Source organism: Rhinopithecus roxellana, chromosome 3, assembly GCF_007565055.1.
Source record: "Rhinopithecus roxellana isolate Shanxi Qingling chromosome 3, ASM756505v1, whole genome shotgun sequence".
NCBI classification, from domain to species: domain Eukaryota; kingdom Metazoa; phylum Chordata; class Mammalia; order Primates; family Cercopithecidae; genus Rhinopithecus; species Rhinopithecus roxellana.
In genome coordinates, this window is record NC_044551.1 from 14223170 (window position 1) to 14235784 (window position 12615).

The following is a 12615-nucleotide window of genomic DNA, read 5'->3' on the forward strand; positions in this document are numbered from 1 at the left end:
CTACTAACAATACAAAAATTAGCTGGGCGTGCTGGTGGGTGCCTGCAATCCCAGCTACTTGGGAGCCTGAGGCAGGCTTGAACTTGGGAGTCAGAGGCTTCAGTGAGCCAAGATCATGCCACTGCACTCCAGCCTGGGTGACAGAGCAAGACTCCATCTCAAAGAAAAAAAAAAAAAAAAAAAAAAAAAAAAAATATATATATATATATATATATGTAAGTAAAGAGTATTGGAGGATATTTGTATAACCTTATATAGAGTAATGAAATCTTTTTAAAGCAAGACAAAAGGAAATGTTACCAAATTTGGCTTCAGAAAAGTTCACAACCTCTACACTGTGAAAGATCCCATAGGGTTCCTAATCTGCAAAGAGTTGTTATGTTTGATGATCCAAATAATAAATTCACACAAGAAAAACTGTAAAACAGTCAAAACACAAATAAGTGTTATCTTACAGGTAGTAAGTAAATGCACATGGAAATATTACATTTTATTTGAATAAAACTAAAGGTAGTATCTCATGCTGATAGAGTGACAGAGTTGAAGGAAGGGTGAACTGCGCCAACCTTTTGGGATAGTCATCATACAGAGTCTGTAAGACTGAAAATGCACATCACCTTTGACTTTCAGACAGATAAAACATTCCCATTAAACTTACAAACTTACCCAAGTGAAGATGGACTTGGGGCACCATCTGCTTCCTGTGGAAAAGTGAAGCACAATTCATAGGACGAACAAAGACCTTGTTGACATTCAACTTATTCTCAAACAAAATTCAAGTTCATTACTAGTCAGTTCTGAGTAATGGTGCTTCAAGGTGGCCTGGACATGGAACAGGATCTCAGTGGTGGGATATCACCCTTCCTCCCAATCCTTGTATTAGGGGCTGAACTGTATCTTCCTCCAAATTCACAGGTTGACATCCTGACACCCAGTGACCTAGAATGTGACTATATGTGGAGACAGGGTCTTGAAAGAGGTAACTGACGTTAGATGAGGCTATTAGGGTGAGCCCTAACCCAGAGTGACTGGTGTCCTTTTATGAAGGGGAGATTATGACAGAGACACAGAAAAAAGACTGTGGGAGGACGCAGAGAATAGGTGGCCGATTACAAGGCACGGAGAGAGGCCTTGGGAGAAACCAACCCTGCAGACACTGTGCTCTGGGACTTCCAGCCTCCAGATATGTGAGAAAATACATTTCTTGTTCCAACACCCCATGTGTGGTTCCTGCTTGTGGAAGCTCTAGCAAAGAAAAACACCTGCTACGTGTGCACACACACTGTTTTCCGTGCTCTTGGGTAAGAACCTGGGAGTGGGAGTGCTGGGTCACATGATATCGGCTTTGCCAGAGTGGCATCATCTTTCATCCCCACGAGGAATGGATGAGACTTCCAATTCTCCGATGTCTTCACCAACACTTGGTATTGATCATCTTCTTTTTAATTATTTTTTTTTAAGAGACAGGGTCTTGCTATGTTGCCCAGACTTGTCTCTATCTCCAGGCCTGAAGGCATCCTCCTGCCTCATGGGCCACCCAAAGCTCTGGGATTTCAGGTGTGAACCACCATGCCTGGTGGTATCATTACTCGTTTTTCTTGTAGCCATTCTAATAGGGGCGCAGCGGTATCTTACTGTGGTTTTAGCTTGCGATTCCCTGATGTCAAATGATGTTACACACTATTTTGTGTGCTTTATTTCTCATCAATATTGTTGCCTTGGTGAAGAGTATGCTCAACTCTTTTGCCCACTTAAAAACCGAGCTGCTTTCTTGTTTTTGAGTTTTTACGATTCTTCAAATATTCCGGATGCAAGTATATGACTTGCAAATATTTAATTTTGGTCTGTGGCTTATCTTTTCATTCTCTTAATAGTACAATTGAAAAAATAATTTTAAATGTTTAAAGTCAAATTTATCTTTTTTTCTGAAATAGTGTTTTTGGTGTATATCCAAGAAAACATTGCCTAAAACGTCACAAAGATAGTCCATGATTTTTATAGAAATGTTGAAGTTTTCCCCTCTTAATAGGAGGTCTGTGATGGAGTTTCCAGTTTGTTCCATTCATCTACTCAGTGTGTCTTCTTTGGATAACGCTGTCTGCAGCCGCAGGCCCACTCCGAGGGGAGGCGATGGACTGCAGGTCTGTGGAGCACAGCACAGGGCTGTGCCACGGACGTGGGTGCCAGTGAAGTCATGCTCATTTTCAGACGGAATTCTTCTCCCCGAGGTGAACAATGAACCAACGGTGTCGTTTTCATAGGATTGTCCTGGAGCCCACGGAGATGCTGGCTTGGGATTCAACCTCATGCTGAGCGGATCTTCTCTGCTTCAGACCAGGCGTCACGTGGCTTCACGCGAGAGTGACTGTAAATCATCATCTACGGCGAGACGCTGCGGAGAGACCGAGGGGACTCACGATTGCACCCGGGCAGCAGGTGTCGACGCGGACGATCGCAGGCAGAGAAAATCCCGTGAGCCCGTGTGCCACATGGAGTGAGGGAACTTTGGTGGCCTACTCTGGGTCAGGGAGGGCTGGGGGCTCGATCAGTTTCCACTGAGTGTGTCTTCAAATCTTCGCTGGAAGTACAGGCAAGGGGAAAGGCTTGGATACCAGCATCACTGTTCCTCCAGGCTGGGCTGATCCCTTTTTCATTTCCAAGTCTCAAGAGCGTGTTCCCTGAAGTCCTGGGGAAGTGTGGTGAGGCGGCCCTGCCCGCACAGAGAAGGGGAAGTCACCTGTAACCTCCAGAAGCTGAACGCCTCACAAAGCCTGCTCAAAAGGACCCCCCTGCACCCTGGAGGGGTGGTTAACTCCTGTAATCCCTGTGCTATAGGAGGCTGAGGCCACGGGCTCACTTGAGACTAGAAGTTCCAAACAAGCCTGGACAACACAGTAAGACCCCACCTCTTAAGAAATAAAAAATAAAAAATAAATTGGCTAGGTGTGGTGGCACATGTCTGGACTTTGAGCTACTCAGGAGGCTGAGGTGGGAAGATTGCTTGAGCCCAGGAAGTAGAGGCTGCAGTGAGCCCTTATCCCACCACTGCAATCCGTGATGGGTGACAGAGTGAGATTCCATCTCTAAAAAATAAATGACCCAGCAGAAACCTCTGGAAGCCAGCCCCAGAGCAGGAACAGAAATATGTGGCCCTAAAGCTGGCAGCCGTGCTGGTCTTTTCCTGTGAAGGACAGACACAGAGTCCATGTAACAAACACACACCATTCACACACATATACATGTGACCACACGCCACACACAAAACCACACACTTTTGGCTAACAATTTCCCTCCATCCTTTATCACAGCACTGTCCCTCGCTGCGTGTTCTGGGCACTTCAGAGACTGCCCTGGGCATCTGCCCATCACCGCAGCCTGACGGTGGCGCTCCAGTGCTGGGGGCTCCCGCTTTGGTATCCGTCTGTGTCTCTCACCCACAGCTGGGAAGCGTTCCTGCCTCTCACTCCATCTCTCTTCTGTGTTCCACCCGCCATCATTCCCATGTGAGCAGCACCCTTAGACACAGAGTGCTTCCATTCTGAATACTGCCTTAACCTCAGCTTGGGGGACCTCAGACCACACATTCTGCACACGACCCCATCCTCAGGGTACATCGCCAGTGACTGTAACTTACCTGTTCCGACGAGCTCTTGTCCGAGGGTAAGGGAGTCGAGTGTCGATACAGGCGCTTAAACATCAGCAGAGAATTCTTGGCCTTGACTCTGGTGGGACAGGCAGGAGAAGAGAAACTCATCTCAGTTTTGTGGTGGTCTCAGGGCGACACTGGAGGCTGCAGCGTGTCCTGTAAGCACCACTGCTGTGGGGACCATGTGTCTCAGGACCAGGAGACCAGCAGCTCCTGGGAGGTTGTCTGAGTGCTCCTGGGTTACTGCACAGTAGGAAACACAAGGAGCTTCCTGTGTGAAGGACCAGGACTCCTTCCCACTTGGGACACTGCAAAGCAGGGCCTCCTCCCACTGTGCGGGCCCCGCCCTAGACCAGAGCCTCAGCCAGTGTGTGTCCTCAGTCGGTGTAGCCTGGCTCATTGGCAAATGGACAGAGTGGCACCTTGGAGTCCACAGTGTTACGCATTCGTGGCAATCTCTTGCAGCAGACAGAGGACACTAAGACAGGAGGAGGGAACTGGATTATCCACGCAGGCCCCACATAATCACCTGAGCCTCAAAAACAGAGAAATGAGGAGGAGGAACCCAGAGACTGAAAGCAGGGGGAAGATGCGACACCCGGTGCTGACAGGAAGTTCGGGGGGCGACATGGAGCCCGAGAGAGCCGTGATTGCCACTGTGTCCTGAATGAGCTTGGGGCAGATTCTTCCACAGGAGCCTCAGAGAGCACTCTGGCCACCGACCGCGCCTCCTGCCCTGCAAGACCCTCGGCACAGACCCGCTGGGCTACCTAGGCCTGGACCCACGGAGCTGACTCGGAGTGTTGTGCTGAATGAGTAGATTTGTAGTAATTTGCTGGGGCAAATGGGAAGCTAACCCCAGCCACCTGGTGGCCACGAGCTGATGGGAACCCCCTCAAGTTAGATGCGAAGCCTGTGGGGCCCTGCTGTGTCCACGTTTGCATCCTGTCTGCTCCGCTTGAGCACACCTCGCATTGAATCACCCGAAGCAGCGCAGAGCAAACACGGGCTGTGATGGACTGTTTCGAAGAAATGCTCTCTGTGAACTGGCCTGATAGCTACCATTGCAGCAGACACCGTGTACCCTTCCCTAAGTTCCCCCTAAACTCCGACTGTGCTTCACATCTCACTCTCCACAGGCATTTAGTGACAGGATTTTTTTGGTATTGGCACAGTGCCATGGGATGCAGATGTCTTTCCTGACACGGAGGAACTCTGTGATGGGCGACGCCAGGCTTGCAGTAAAGACCATGGCTATGAGTGGTTAGCTGTCCATGTGGGCAAGTGTTCCAAACTACCAGGTGGCCTGCAAACAGTTCCTGCAACAGAAGGTGGGCGATGGGTGTCTTGGTGCCCATGGCATCTAGAGGACCTGTCAACTTGCACTGTCTTTATCCCACTTGCAACATCTTAACCCTTTCCACATGAGGTTAGCTCATCAGTCTGTCGGAAAAGCACAGACTGGACTGAAAATCAAACACACTGTTCCAGAAATGGGGACCGTAACAGATCCCAAAGACGGGATGATTTATACCCATACAAGCCATTCTTTTTCCTTTAAGAGAACAAAGCTCACAATATTTGAAGTTCAAAAGCAGACTCCAAAACAGCTGTACAAGGTGACTAGAATTTATAAATCAGCACTTCACTGCACATCGTACACAGAAAAATCATTCAAAAGGACGACCGGGAAGACACCAGGCCAGGTGCCCACAGTGGCTAAAGGTGAGTCAGGGAATCTACATGACTTTCATTTCTACCTGGCAATCTTTGCCATTCCCAAATTTTCTACAATGTATATATGTTGACTTGGCAATCATTAAAATTTTTTGTTTTTCATTTTGTTTTGGTTTTCGAGTGGAAGTTTACAATTCTGATTATACTTAGGTTTCTATTAATCTTGTCCAAAATGCATCACAGAGAAAGCATTTTTCTATTTTACTTAAAGGACCACTGTTCCATGATAGTCCCAAGTGAAATTCAAACGCTTTGCTGCTTCTCTGTGGGGGCTGTGATGCAGGCCTCTCCCAAGGGCAGGTCTGTGGCTAATGCAACTCCAGTTTGAATCTCATGTTTCTTGAAACTGGACAGAGTGATTTTAAAGCTCATATTTAAAAACAAATGTGTAAGAATTGTTTAAAGTAAATGAAAAATGAAAAAAAAAACTTTAGACAGAGGTTTGCCTGCCAGATATTAAAATACAGTAGCTAAATAAGGTTCTATAATTTAAACAGATGGTGCATGCAGCTCCAGGACACAGACCCATGAGACAGAGACGAGTATCCAGACACAGACCTTGGCCTGCGCTCAGGGAAACACAGCGAGCCAGGAAGGGCCTTTCAGTATGAGGGGAGAGGAGCATTATCCAATACAAGAGGTAAAAACCAACAGTTACTTTGTTGGGATTAAATAACCTTAGCTCCTCTGTTACCAAATACAACAATAAATGCCATCTGGCCTGAAAAGTCAAAATGTAAAGGTAACAAACAAACAATAGGACTATATTAGCAAAGAGTAGTGGAGGATATTTGTATAACCTTAGAATAAAGAAGACTTTTTAAGGCAAGATAAAAGGCAATTTTCACAAATTTGGCTTCAGAAAAGTTTACAACCTCTATGCTGTGAAAGATCCCATAGGGTTCCTAATATGCAAAGAGCTGTTATGTTTGATAATCCAAATAACCCAACTGTTGAACGTTAATTCACACCAGAAAAATGGTAAAATGGTCAAAACATGAAGAAATCATCAGTCCTAATGGTAGTAAGGAAATGCATATTAAAATATAACACATTTTCTTTGAATAAAACTAAACATATTGTTAGTATCTCATGCTGAAAAGAGTGACAGGGTTGAATGCAGTGTGAACTGCTCCACCCTTTTGGGGAAGTCATCAGAAAGAGGCTGTGAAGATGGAAAATGCGCGCGGCCTTTGACTCTTAGCCTCCAAAATAAAACGACCTGCACCGCACAACTCTGGCTCAAAGACGCTTCCTGAAACCCTGTTTGTGAAGCCAACCCTGGCCCTGCTGGGCGGGGCTCCAGGGTCACGGCGCCCCCAGAGCTCCCATTTACTTACCACCTTGACTCAGGAACGGGTTGGACTCTCAGAGCTTACAATTTATACGAAACACTATGAGACATCATCAGGAACACATTCAGACTCACAACTACACACAGTGTTCATGGAGAGATGTAGAAATAAATAAGCGGGTCTTACTCTTGTGCGTTAGTTTAGATGTTAGTTATGAAGAAGGGAGTGAAGAATGTAGTTTCTGCAAGTAAGACAAGCACATCAAGATAGATGATTTGGTATAATTTAACGTTAAACAAAACTAGTTTATCTTCTATTGCATCATCCCATGATGTCAAAATGTCTCATCATAGGTGAATTATTTTCCAGTCATTTGAGTTAAGAAAAGAATACAGTTATTCTTCAGTGACCAAGCAACTGCAGGAAGCTGGCAACTTACCCCTGTGTAGATGAGCCCAGGGCGCTGTCTCTTTGCTGTGGGGTAAACGAAAATGCGTAACATGAAAAAAGAAGTTGTCGACATGCAGCTGATTCTTACATAAAAGTCAAGTCTATTATTAGTGGGTTTTGAGGAATGGTACCTGGAGTTCTCTTGGGCCCTGAGTTCAGATCTCAGAACCACTTACGTGTGCATGCGTTTCATTTCATTTCTCCCAGTGAGAAACTGGGAGTGGGATTCTGATCATAGACATTTATCTTTTGAAGAAATGCCAAACTGTCTTCCAGAGTGGTGGCACTTTACACCCTCATTTAACTGTCAGTAGCAACGGAGGAGACTTGCAATTTCTCTACAACTTCACCAACCCTCGGTGGTGTCTGTCTTTTTGATGACAGGCATTCTCCTGGGTGTGTGGTAGTATCTGATTGTGGTTTTAATTTGCAGCTGCCTGATGTAGAACGATGTTGACATTTTTTTCCATGTGCTTATGTGGCATCCATATATCTATATATCTACCTTGGTAAGGAGTTTGTTCAAATCTTTTGCCCATTTTATGTATGTATGTATGTATTTTTATTTATTTTTGTAGAGATACCCAGGCTGGTCTTGAACTTCTGGCCTCAAGCAATTCTCTTGCTTGACCTCTCAAAGCACTGAGATTATATGTGCTTCCCATTGTGCCCCACTCTCTTGCCCATTTGAAAAACTGGTTTTTTTTTTTTTTTTAAATTTTTTTTACAATTGCACTTTGAAAGCTCTTTGTGTCTTTGTATATTCTGGACATCAGTCTAAGACTTGAAAATATTTTCTTTGTCTGTGGCTTGCACAGGAACGAACACCTTGCTTTATTGTGCTTTGCTTTACCGCACTTCACAGATGCTTTTTATTTTTTATTTTTTATTTTTTATTTTTTTTTTACAAATTGAGGGTTTGTGGCAACCCTGGTCAAGCAAGTCTATCGGCGCCATTTTCCCCGCACCATGTGCTCACTTTGAGTGTCGGTGGAAGCAGCTTTCAGCAATAAAGCACTTTTAATTCAGACACAGAGTTTTTAGACATAATGCTGTTGCACACATGTCATGTAAACATAGCTTTTATATGCACTGGGAAACCAGAAATTCACGTGACTTGTTTTACTGAGAAGTTCACTTTATTGTCGTTTTCTACAACCACACCTGCAATCTCTCTCATGTGTGCCTGTATTTTTCTTTTCTTTTTTTTTTTTTTTTTTTTTTTTTTTTTTGAGACGGAGTCTCGCTCTGCCACCCAGGCTGGAGTGCAGTGGCCGGATCTCAGCTCACTGCAAGCTCCGCCTCCCAGGTTTACGCCATTCTCCTGCCTCAGCCTCCCGAGTAGCTGGGACTACAGGCGCCCGCCACCTCGCCCGGCTAGTTTTTTGTATTTTTTTTTTTAGTAGAGACGGGGTTTCACCGTGTTAGCCAGGCTGGTCTTGATCTCCTGACCTCGTGATCTGCCCGTCTCGGCCTCCCAAAGTGCTGGGATTACAGGCTTGAGCCACTGCGCCCGGCCTGTATTTTTGTTTTCTTAATGGTGACTTTTGAAAAGCAAATATTTTCCAATTTGGTAAAGTCCAAACTATGATGTTTTTCTTTAATAGCCAGTGATTTGGTGTCATATCAAAGAAAAGCTTTGTCTCACTAAAGATCACAGAGATTTCATTCTATGCTTGCTTCTAGAAGTGTTCTACGTTCAGCTTTTAAGTTTAGGTGTCAGATGGATTTGGGGCTAATTTTTGTGTGGGGAACGAAGCGGTCCTGGGTAATCTTTGTACAGGTATGAAGAACTCAATCATTCTTTTTTCTTTTCCATGTAGATATCCAATTGTTCTAGTACCACTTGTTGAACTATAATTTCTCCCCATTTAATTATTTTAGTACCATTATTTAAAGTCAATTGACCATAAATGAAAGGTTTAACTTTGGACCTTTCTTCTGGTCCATTTCCGTATATCTATGTCGGTGCCACACTGTTTTTATTACTGTAGCTTTATGTCTCTCTCTATGTCAGCATCATACTGTCTTTAGTGCTACAGCTTTATAGTACAATTTAAAGTCTCGTCACATAAGTTCTCCAATTTTATTTTTTCTCAAAATCGTTTTAGCTAGTATAGTTTAGGTCTTTTGAATTTTATTTTCATATACATTTCAGGACCACCTTGTCATTTCTGCTAAACCAGAAGCCTGCTGGGGTTCAGCAGGGATTGTGGTAAATCTGTACATCAGGTTTGGGGAAAATTGCTCTTTTAATAGTACTTTTTTCCAATCTATGAACTCTTCACTCAATAGAGCATCTCTGACTTCTCTCAGTCATGGTGTGTAGCTTTCAGTGTACATATTTGCACAAGGTTTGTCGAATTTATTCTTTTTTATAAGATTGTGAAAGGAAGTTTTAAAAATATAACCCAGATTTTTCATTGCTGGTGGATAGAGATGTGTGAGGATGTATTTTAATATGTGCCCCACATCCTTGTTAAGTGATTTTATTATCTTAACTGGGTCTTAAAACATACTTTTAGCATTTTGTTGCCTGCAAATAAACACAGTTTTACTTCGTATTCTGTGTGCCTTCATTTTCCCTGCTGCATTGGGCCGGCCGGAATGTTCCTGTGACATTAGAAGTAGGAGGAAGGGGTGTCATCACCTGGGCCCAGCCTCAAAGAGAGGGTCACCAGCCTTTCACCAGGAAATGTCATGTCAGGTCCACAGGGTGCTTTCCTGTCATTCCTAGGTCACTGAGATTTGTTAAAAATCATGAATGGGAACTTGCTGGAAACTACCCTTTTCTGTATTGATCGGCTTGATCACATGGTCACTGTTGTCTATTGGACGAACGTGCTGAGCTGTAGTAATTGATTTCTAGGTCTTAAGCCACTGCTTACCCCTGGAGGGTATCACCTGGCCACAGTGCATGGTCCTGCCCAGTGCTGCTGGATTTGGTTTGCCAAGGTCTTATCAGTGGTCTTTGCCTGTGTCTCCTGAATGTATTGGCTTAACGAACGTCTGGCTTTGGTGTCAGGTTGATGGTGGCATTGCTGAATGAGCTGGGAAGTGTTGCTTCCTTCTCTGTTTTCTGAAAGAGTCTGTGTGTAGTTGGTATTGTATTTTTTTCTTAAAATCTCTGCTAGAATTCATGCATGAAGACTTCAGGGCCTGGGATTTTTCTTCATTGGGAGATTTTAAATTAGTAGTTCAGTCTCTTGGCTGTTCAATGTCTATTGAGATTTTCTATGTCTTCTTGAGTTAGTTACTTAACTGAAAAGGGTACTAATTTCCTTAAGTTAAAAAGCGTGTTTCAGGCCAGGTACAGTAGCTCATACCTGCAATCCCAGCACATTCGAAGCCCAAGGCAGGCAGATCACCTGAGGCCAGAAGTTTGAGACCAGCCTGGCATGTCAAAACCACATCTCTACTAAAAATACAAAAATAAAAATTTTCCGGGTGTAGTGGTACACATCTGCGATCCCAGCTACTTGGGAGGCTGAGGCAGGCAAATTGTTTGAACCCAGGAGGTGGAGGGTACAGTGAGCCGAGATCTCACCACTTCACTCCACCCTGGGCAACAGAGCGAGACTCTTGTCTCAAAAAAACAAAAAAGAAATGTTCAGGAGACTCAGTTCCATTACTATCTTTGCACTAGGAAGTCATTGGTGCATTTCTGGTATTTCAGTTCACAAAGACACACAGACACACCCATTTACATAGCCTCACACACAGACACACACGCACTACACACACTCATAGCAGAGTTCACAGGCTGCACCACCGTGAAGCAAAGGAGCGTGCCAACCACAGACTGACCTTAGACATTGTCCCAGGCCTGAGACATGGAACAGAGACATAAGCAGTACCTGGAGAAATCCTTCCTCCATTTGCACATGTGGATCTTTCCTCGCCGCTTGGTGTTCTGAACTCTCTTCTTTGCGGGTCTTAATGAGATACTCAAAGGTGGTCATCTTCTTGGCCTCTGGAAAGGGGAAAGGAGGAACAGGACAAGTTACCAGCCCTGCAGCTTTGCACAGCGCCCGCAGGACAGTTCAGAAAGGCAGCCAGTGCCACTGACCCAGCCCCTGCACAGGGAGCCGTGCTCCGCCCACCATGCAGGCCCTGTGAGGCCAGGATGGGTGCAGGCGCCTCGTGGGTCCAGCTCCACAGTTAGCTGATGGTCAGCAAGAGAGGTCTGCAGCTGTGACCTGGGGACCGGCACCGGCCCACGCCCCCCTGCCCACCAAGGCCTCACTGAGCTGCATCGTCCGTGGTGTCAGAAGAGGAGCTGCCTCTCACAGACCTGGGTCCCCCATACCATGCAGCCTGAGAGGTTGCTCCAGATCCCCTGGGAACACTGGCGGGGGTCAGAGGCCAGCTCAGGAGGGGCCGCTCTGTCTGAGGGTCCAGGTGGCCTGCGGGGTTCCTCACATCTGGACATGGGGTGGGGCACACCTTGGGGGATGCACAGAGACCTTGAAGTCGGAGGACCACACAGTGTGGCGGCCACCCCGAGGTGCTGGCTAGCGGGTCCTGGGAGCACACACTCCTGCAGGTACTCAGAGCCCCAGGCCCAGGAGGTGAACACAAGTGCCATCAGTGCCATTCAGCACAGCCTCTGATGGGGCCGAGACAGGTCACATCCCTGCAGCCCTGCACAGAGCCCACCTCAGCAGGCCGGCCAGAGCCCCATCCACCCGGCCTGCAATGCAGGCAGCAAAGCAGCGCATCGAAGCAAAGGAAAACCTGAGATACCCGTTTATCTAAAAGACTCGTCTTAATAAACGTTAATCAAATGGGCTCTGCACCTATTTCAGCCACGAGCTTCCGTGGAGGGGCCAAAATCTCCATGCTTCTTTCCCTAAGCACCAACACCATGAGAGCTGATGTCTCGTGACTATTTCTGGAGACTGGGGCAGCCGCCCACAGAGGCCTATTTGCAGTGAGGAGCAGATGGCGGTGGGTGCCTTATGGAGTTGCCTGCAGCCAGCCCAGCCCCGTCGCCTGCAGTGTTTTGGGTGTTCAGCCCTGGCCGGGCCCTGAGCTGCTTCACATGGCTCTGGCTAGTCCTCCACGCCCCCCAGAACCTGTCGTGGTTTGAGCACACAAACTTGTGCTTGTTTATATTCAAGTTAAAATATATGTTCTTTTGCCCAGGTTTGCACAAATACCATCAAAACCAGATTTTCAGCGTGCCCTGTGGCTCCCAGAGGCCCACTTGGTGCAGGTGAGCTCTGTGGAAAACAGTTAACCTGAGCGTCATGGTGAGGTTGAGGGCAGGGAAGCCGGGAAACCTCCCAGGCGGGCCCAGGGTCTCCAGTATGGCCAGGGCTCCCTGGCCGGCCGGGCAATGTGGGGAAGGCTGTGCTTCCCTGACCTCATCAAGCAGGTTTTCTCTATGATCTGCCGTGAATGTGGCTCCCATCCATCTCTGGAAGGCAGCCCCACATCACTCACCTCCTCAGGGAATTGTGCCCTCGCCACGAGCACTGAGGA

General features: G+C 46.4%; 1 protein-coding gene across 1 annotated transcript in view; it reads right to left on the reverse strand.

Annotated features, from left to right (window-relative positions):
• Positions 1 to 12615, reverse strand: part of LOC104668119 (probable palmitoyltransferase ZDHHC11B) — a 91480-nt gene that overhangs the window by 58134 nt on the left and 20731 nt on the right. Inside the window, exons 7-10 of the mRNA XM_030927084.1 lie at positions 10986 to 11101; positions 7118 to 7152; positions 3635 to 3722; positions 667 to 701 (exon numbers count right to left, since the gene is read on the reverse strand). Of these exons, the coding sequence (XP_030782944.1) occupies positions 667 to 701; positions 3635 to 3722; positions 7118 to 7152; positions 10986 to 11101 (274 nt within the window). The remainder of the gene's footprint in view (positions 1 to 666; positions 702 to 3634; positions 3723 to 7117; positions 7153 to 10985; positions 11102 to 12615) is intronic.